Raw genomic sequence first — 8,954 nt, 5'->3', positions numbered from 1 at the left:
GGAAATAAAAACAAGAAAAGAAAAAACTTGTTTTTTGTTGTATCCAAAATTTATATACAATTTTGTGAATGTTTCTAAAAAATTTTCGTTTATTGTTTCTCGTTTTCAATTTTCTTAGAAATCTAAATATTTTGCAACTATCTAGTTCTCATTTCTTTATAACTTTCTCAAAATTGTATAGAAATTTTGGAAAGAAAAAAACAAGTGTCTTTATCATGGTTCCTATTTTCAATTTGTTTCAAAATATAAATAAAAATATTATTTTATCATACTTGAATTCATGAATATTTGGACAATACGATTCATTTTTTTATTAAAAATGAAAAAATAGAAACAATAAAATAATATTACCAAACGAGTCTATAGTTGTAAGATGCTTATATTTCTTATGAAAAAATTGATTACGATAAATAATAAACAATAATGTCACTGAACGAACCTTATTTTAATAAAATAATTGATTGGGCGTTGTCAATAGTTTCGTCTAAAGATATTTATAGAGGCGCTCCAAACTTCTAAACATAATAAATTAGTATTACAAATGTAGTAGAGATTATAAATTAATTTTTGGGCAAAATGGTAAGTGTATGGTAAGCCCATTGTTTTCCATTTAAACATTGTCCTTACATATTGTTGATATTTTTTCTATAAATTATCGTACATATATCTTTTTTTTTTAAATCATTATTTTTTATATTAGACGGTTCTTATTTTATATAATCTCTAATTTCAAGTCTGAGACTCTAAAGAAACCGACAATTTGGAGATTAATTGTTTAAGGTATATTTTTATTAATTTTATATCATATATACTATTAATTTGACTATTCGAGATTATTTTAAACATAATAGTTGGTAAAAATTTCATGTTTCAATCTATAGGGTCATCATCTCCCTTGAAGAAAATTAATAGTAGTTTTGATAGATAACATTATTGATTACAATTGTAATATTTGAGAACAAATTTGTAAAGCATATTTACAAAAAAATAACCTTGCCAGTCTCAAAATCATACTTTTATAAATTCATGAATTACTTGCTTGAAAATTAGGATGAAGCCCTCTCGATAATTTTTTTATGGATTTGCGATTGTATATGATTGTATGAGTAACTTTTTTTTTTCTTTTTGAGACTACAACATATGTGGGGCGGATATTTGAATTCATAACCTGTTGGTCAAATATGGATGTCTTAATTAGTGCTCAGGTTGGCATATATGAGTCAATAACTTCAAATGAGTTGTCAACGTGTCATTTAATTCATATAGATGAGGTTAATAAGTATACGTGCTTTAAGTGGAAAGTTACATTGTCAAAATGAGCATAACTTAACTAGTTAAGACACCTACCTATGTCTGACCAAAAGGTCGTAAGTTCGAATGTCTACCCTTATATATAAAAATTGATGGATTGAACTGTGTGAAAGCCGTCGGCTCTAATACGACATCCTTAATAGAGTATTATCGTCGACAGCGTAAAGGCGTCGGCGCATTTGTTTTCTTGCTCGTTAAAGCTTTATTAATAACATAGAAATAGGCAAGTCAAAACCAACTCCTAAAAAGTGGCTGAGTTCGCCTTTTGGAATTACATACTTAACGGCTTATATAATATATAAAGACGAGCCCCCAAATTTGATCTTTTTGTTTAAGTAAGGGCAGCTCACCTTGTTTAATAGAAGGAAGTGAGATATCGGAGGTGATTTGGGCAAACCAGTGCATGAACTGAGGCTCCCATGTCTCGCTGATCCTTCGAAAAAGTAAGGTCATCAAACGGTTCATAGGAAGTCAGAAGCAAGCATAGTCAAAGGCGGGTCAAACTCACATAAGTAGAGGGGGAAACACATCCATGAAAAGTTTAATACATGGAGATTCAAATTACAAAAATAGATTAATGTTTAAGATTTTACATTTACGATGGAGCCTCTCTAAAATTTTACGAATTTAACCTTTTAAATATATATTTAATAAAAAATTAAAGAAAATATAAAAAAAGAAAAAATCCTTAATTTTGGGTTTTTCTTTTCAAATCTCTTTCCATCTAAAAAATCACATATCCCTCCATCTTTCCCTAATCTCTCTTTCTTCCCCATCAAAATTAGTCGCCCCTTCCTTCCTCATCGGATGAAGCATTGTCACAACACCCACGACGACACAATACATACAAACCTGAATAACCACAAATTCGACCAGATATGCGGCTACCTCCACACTGGTGCAACACCCACGAACGCGAACAGTCGGGAACATACATGAATCCAACCAATTTGCAGCGAACTCCACAGCCAGATCTGCGACGCAACACCCCACAACGAGATTTGCGATGCAACACCCACGAACAAGCGACGATCCACCACCAACGAGCGACATACCAACCAAATTAGTAGATGTTTATCATACTATATATTAGAAGATTAAAAGGAAAAATCAACTATATAATGATGGTTGTAATATACTATTTAATCTAATAGTTTAGTATAAACTAACAAAAAAGTATATACACTTTTTAGTGGAGTATAAGTTTATCGTACTATTGAAAATAATAACATCGAAATAAACGTCGAAAAAAAAATAATAATGAAAAAAGATATTGAATTTTTTTGTTTTGTTATAAATAGAAGAATTTATAAATTATTATTCAATGGAGAAACATGAATAATAAAACTCACAGGACATTGGTTTTTGAAATTTTGAATATGCATATTTAATATGGAAATTTTAAATTTGAAAAGAAAAATCCCATTTAAGTAAAGCACAAAGATGAAGCAAAATCCAAAATCTTAGGCAAAAAAGTGTCACTTTTGAATCCTAGGTCTATTTCGAAATTGAAGAGCCAAATACAAACTAAGTAAAAAAAAATCTTAAAACAAAATTGTAATGTCTCATAAATAATTAGACATGCGGTGTAATTTAGCTAATTTAAATATTTGATATTATTACTTTAAATTTAAATGCTATTTTGATGTAGGTAATTTTAGTCTTTGTTTATTTTGATTCTTCCAGTGTCAAAAGGTTTACTTTGATCCATGTAAACTAAAATGATAAACCAAAATACAAAAATCAAAATGTAGATTTTGAAATTAGAGGACGAACGGTATTGGTTGGTGATATGGCCCCGTTATTCTCTCTCGAATTCTCAGCGCCGTTCAATTTCGACCGACAGCGACAACCACGATCATGGGAATACGACAACATCGTCAAAAGGTCCAGCATCGTTCTTCAGACATCCCTAAAATAATAATAATCCATGTCCTTCTCTTGAAACAGCCAAGAACGAACCAGTCAAAATCATGCCCCCTCCGACCCACCGGCGGCCAATATTCCCTCCAAATCCTTCTCTTCAGCGCCTTTAGATCGATTGGAGAGGAGGGTCTGTGAAAAAAATCCCCAGAAGAGGAGATTTTGTTCTGGTAACGATGTCTTCTGGGGCTCGGTTGCTGGCGTCGGATTTTGGTCTGTCTTTTATGTGGGTATGGTCGGGGATTTTGGTGAAGATCTTTGTTTTTGGGATATTGGGGTTCGGCAATGAGGCGGTGGGTGAGGTTGTGAAGGGTGCTCTTTCGATTCTGAACATGTTTTTCTTTGCGTTCTTGGGGAAGATCACCAAAGGGGCGGCTTACAATCCTCTTACCGTCTTGTCTGCGGCTTTTGCTGGGGATTTCAGTACCTTTCTTTTCACTGCTGGTGCCAGAATCCCTGCCCAGGTTCTCTCTCCCTCTCTCTTTTTTCCCTCGCATATTAGGTGGGTGATATGATTGATTTGGGTGGGTTGAGTGAGGAAACTAGAGGCAAATTATATATATAAGAAATCGAGCTTTCGTCGAGAACCCATATTTGTCCCATGGATTCAATCTGCTCATGTTAAAACTTCATATGGGTTCGATGTACTACAAGGGCGAAAGAGAGAGGAAACTGTACCCGACCAGGGCTTTGGAGGAGATTGACCCTGAGAGTAAGTCCAGTCAGAAAGGGTAGGTCTTCAATAAGCGGCCCGACGTTCGTTCAATGATGGTCGGAGCATGTGGTTGCCTGATTGGTTAAATGCTCTGAATGAGAATAGTAATTCACTATTCTCAACGATAGGGCCCGGGGACTTCTTGAAGAAGGTACAAGGACATTAAAAGAAAAAAAACCGGCCCAATGAAGATCAGTCAAGCCTATGAGCTTCAATCTATGAGAAGAAGACATTATTGATAATTACAGAATTCCTTTGTAATTAAGGTGCAAAAAGAATGGAATTTTATAAGCTCTTAGTAGCTTCCTTTGACCTCTCCAACCCTCTGAAAACTCTATTTGTATATTCCACAAAACGGCAAAAAAACATACATGTCAAAGAAATTTGCCCTTGTTTCGAAAGGGATATAGCAAAACCTCCTACATTGTCGTCCTTTGTTCTGCAGTCTTTGTTTCTCGCTTTGGAGACTCCAAAGACCTCCAAAAACCTCCCCTATATGTATAATCTTGAAGGAAATTGGGGAGAAAACTTTAAATCTTAACATTTTTAACCATGACGAATTAGGAGAGGAACAATTGCCCTCTTCCTTGTTCCACTCTCCCGCTATAGGGAACTTGAAACTTTGTAATGAGGTGATACTAGCAAAGTGGTTATGGCGGGTACCATTGGAGGATGATGCTTTGTGACCTAGGATCATCAAGCATGATGAGTATCCTTTGAGTGGATAAGAAGTTATGGGAATTAAAGGCATTTTTAAGAACATGTTGAAGGCTATCTTGTATGGTTACTTCATGTTATAAGTTATTGAAGTTCTTTAACCACAATTGGGGATGGTTTGGTGGTTCACTTTTTTGGAGGATTGTTTTGGTGTGGTTAGTCAGTCCCATTTGCCTTCCTTCGGAGGTTTTGTTGGTAGTTGAATAAAGTCTTGAGATTTTACAGAAAACGGGACGGTTTAGGCTCTTGGAGAGTCTATTATTGCCTTACTTCTGTTTCCACGTGACAAAAGGTTTATTAGAAACCATTAGAACTAATCTCACTTGGCAACCACCAGACTCTACAATGTTTGGAACCTATCACGACTTTTCTATGGTCATTCTTTCTGGGACTGCATTGTTAAAAGTCGTGGTGTGGGGAGGCATTGTTGGAATGGAACTACTGAATATTTCAAGATAAATGTATAGAGTTGCATCAACTTTGGGATATTACCAAACTTTTGGAGTACTTTTTTAGTAAAGAAATTATGCTAGAAGCATTTTTTGTGATCTTCTTGGTTCTGTTGGTGTTGATGCTTTATCTCTACCCTTCTTATACCATGTTACCTTTCTCATAATAATCTAGTTTTCTATCTTTAAACTACACTTTTTGATCTTGATGTTAGAATTAGGATTCTATTTCATCATTAGATTTCAAATCAAAATCTAATAGATTAGATGAGATTTGAGAAATTGTTCTAAATGATCCGTTAATTCAATTTATAGCAATGTCCCTATATCGTTTTGTTATAATTTTATAATTTTATTGTTGACGTGGGAAAATAATTTAAAATAGAGCATTTAGAATTATTTCTGAAATCGACTAATTTGTCAAACTTTAAATTTGGGATCAAACATGTAATTTACCACAAAATTCAAAAGTTAAAAATTATATGTGAGGCTGTGAGACAACTTGAAAGGAAAAATATGGCCTAAGCATGCATCTCTATGCCCATTGTATTCCCATAAACATTACAATATTCAATTCTATATCTCAATAGAATTAACAGCTGATGCTTCTTCTGCCTTCTCTCTTCAGGTATTTGGAGCTATAAGTGGTGTTAGGCTGATTATCCATACATTTCCCGAAGCAGGACGAGGTCCGCACTTGAACGTTGGCATCCATCACGGTGCTCTTACAGAAGGATTCTTGACATTTGCCATCGTTATAATCTCGCTCGGACTTTCCAGGAAAATCCCTGGAAGTTTCTTCATGAAGACTTGGATCTCTAGTGTCTCTAAGCTAGCTCTTCATATTCTCGGTTCTGACTTAACTGGTGGCTGTATGAACCCTGCTTCTGTAAGTTTCAATGACCCTATTTCATCGTAATGATATCATCCCTTTATTTGTGTCGATTCTCGACGTCTAATGGACACTCAATGGATTAATTTTTTTCGTAGGTAATGGGATGGGCGTATGCTCGTGGGGATCATATAACCAAAGAACACATTCTTGTGTACTGGATCGCTCCGATACAAGGAACTATACTAGCGGTATGGACGTTTAAGTTACTATTTCGACAACCGAAAGAGGAGAAAGTAAATGCGAAGAAGAAATCGGAATGATTAAACATCCTGAAGTTGGTCGTTCTGATGATGGATTCCTTAGCAATTGTCACGATGTACATAATTGTCTGCTCATTTGTGCATACTTCTAATTTCATTTCTTTGGAAATGGTTTATTTCATGCTATTCAAGATGCACTTTTTGAGCTCATAATCTAAAGCATTCACTCTCTAGTGCCTCTTTCTCTGTACAAGAGTAGAGATTTTTTTTTCTTTTAGCCATTGATTTTGCTAATTGCACCAAATTATGAGACATTTGTTTGAATCTAGGCTTGACCATCGTGAGTTGGTTTAGTGGTCAATGAGGGTCAATATAAGTAAATAGTAAAATTTAGAGGGAGTGTGTTGAAACTATGGTGGCCACCTATCTACGATTTAATATCCTACAAGTTTTCTTGACAACTAAATGTGGTAGGGTTAGACGATTGTCTGGTAAGATATAAAAAAGAAGCAAAATCTAGTTTTGAACAGCAAATCTTTGTAGCTCTTGTCGTTGATTAAGAATGTATTTGATATGACTTTTAGAATCGTAAAAAGTAGTTTTGATTAATTAAAAGCTTCAAATTTATCGTGATGTTTGGAACGTTGGTCGCTTAGTCAAAAATAAGTATATCAAGAGGAGCACATAGTCGTTATATAAATATTGGAAAAGTATTTTTCCCCAATTTAAGAAGAGTATGTGATGACATTTAGCAACATAACCAAAGTATTTTGAAAATTTTTAAACAACTTACAAAGTGTATTTGTACTCGTACTTTTTAGGACATATATCGTTTTGTTAGAGGTTCAAGTTTCCACACTCGGCCAAATATTAACCTAACTCAAGGGTTAAAGCACCTTATTTCTTCTCTTGAGGTCGAAGGTTCGATCCCATATCCCCACGTTGTTGTACTAAAAAAAGATCCTACCGTTGCACGTTGAACTAAGAAAAATCAACTTGACAAAAATTTATAATTCAATTTAACTTAGATAATACAATTTTTGTTAATTATCATTTCTTATTTTTTAACCTTCCTATAACAAGAGGCTTGAGATCACTAGTTGAAGCTTAACTTCGATAAGTAGGATCGAATTCCATTTACGAAGTCATCTCACTTGTAATCTTCTCAAAATATTGTTTTTTCTTTTAAAAAAAATCTAAGCAGCTTATTGAAAATAACAACTTCTATCATTTACGGAACCACAAAGTTAAATTTGTGATTGAATTAAGCTTAAATGGTGAATCTAACAAGTAGCTAAAAGTAGATATATTTTAAATGTGCACATTTTTATAAATCAAAACCTAAAAAGATGGTCACAACTTTATAAAAAAAAAAAAAATAATAATAATAAAATAAAGGGTTGGGGGACTCTTTGGAGCGTTGGTGCATTTTTTTAACAATATAAGACATGGTCACAACTTTTTATTCTTTTTCAAATATGGCATAATTTTGACTTTTTACTGCACTTTACAAACTTTGATTGAATTATGTCATTTTTATGAAATTTTAAACTTTATGCTATATTTAAAATATTATTTATTTTATGCTATTTATATAATTACCTATTCTTTTAATATAAAAAAAATTTGAGGTATGATATGAAATGCATGGTTGGGCCAAAAAAAAAAAAGGATTTGGATATGAAAAACAACAGGAACGAGAAAATTTTCTTTTCCAATTTAAGTCCCTTTTATAGAATAGTTTCGCGATTTAATTCTTATTCAAGGGTTAAAATTGATTGAAAAATTGGTGACGTCATATTTAAATAGAGGTAAAATATTGTTTTGGTTATTATACTTTCAGTTTTGGTTATGTAATCTACATTTAAAATGTCTATTTTAACTTCATACTTTTAATTTTGGTTAATTTTAGTTGTCCATATATTTTTGAAATATTCATTTTGGTCTAGTTGAATAGCGAACGACGGCAACAAGGTAGGAGAAAGAGAGCGGAAGAGACAAGCAGATGAGAGAAAAAAAGTACCATCACCTACACATATATTACTTAATTAATATAATTTGACACATCGGCAACTACAATAAATAATTTAATTATAATTTGCAATCTCATTTTAATATTAACGAATTAACAGTAAAAAAATCAATGAACATTTAGAACTATTTCTCAAACTTCATGGATCAAAAGTGTTCATTTTAAAACTTCAGAGACCAAGTTGACACTTACTTTAAACCTCAAGAACCAAAAGTGTTTATTCTGAAACTTCAAAGACCAATTAGATACTTATCTCAAATCTCATGGACAAAAAGTGTTCATTTTGAAACTTGAGTGACAAAGTACTATGTTAATTATTCTTAATAAATTAATTTATTAAAATATATACTTAATTTTTTGGTTAAAAATGTAATAAACTGATGCAATTAATAGATAAAAATGATTAATTTTATTAAACATTATTAAGATTGATTACTCAACGACATCAAAAACATAAATTTAGATATATTATTTATAATATATTTACTAACTAGTAAAACTTAAATTAAACCCTAACTGCTTAAAATAATTTTAATATTTTAACTTTTTTTCAAGTACAATATTTTAACTTAATAACAATAAATTAATTATTAGAGTTAATTTTGATTAATTTCAAAACTTTATACACATATATCATTTTACTAAATATGTATATATATATATATATATTGAAGTTTTAGTTAAATAACATTTACTGTTAATTGTTCAATAG

General features: G+C 32.2%; 1 protein-coding gene across 1 annotated transcript; it reads left to right on the top strand.

The window, feature by feature from the left end:
• The first annotated feature begins 3,258 nt into the window (after positions 1 to 3,258).
• Positions 3,259 to 6,443, top strand: SIP2;1 (small and basic intrinsic protein 2;1). The gene is made up of 3 exons (XM_022296379.2): positions 3,259 to 3,698; positions 5,744 to 6,004; positions 6,106 to 6,443. The coding sequence occupies exons 1-3, from the start codon at positions 3,411 to 3,413 to the stop codon at positions 6,268 to 6,270; spliced, it is 714 nt and encodes a 237-aa protein (XP_022152071.1). The 5' UTR covers positions 3,259 to 3,410; the 3' UTR covers positions 6,271 to 6,443.
• The last annotated feature ends 2,511 nt before the right edge of the window (positions 6,444 to 8,954 follow it).

Source organism: Momordica charantia (genome assembly GCF_013281855.1).
Source record: "Momordica charantia cultivar OHB3-1 chromosome 5 unlocalized genomic scaffold, Mcharantia_2.0 BLBB01000005.1, whole genome shotgun sequence".
In the NCBI taxonomy this organism is placed as follows: domain Eukaryota; kingdom Viridiplantae; phylum Streptophyta; class Magnoliopsida; order Cucurbitales; family Cucurbitaceae; genus Momordica; species Momordica charantia.
The sequence above is the reverse complement of the archived record's forward strand: the minus strand, read 5'-3'. Positions and strand labels throughout refer to the sequence as shown.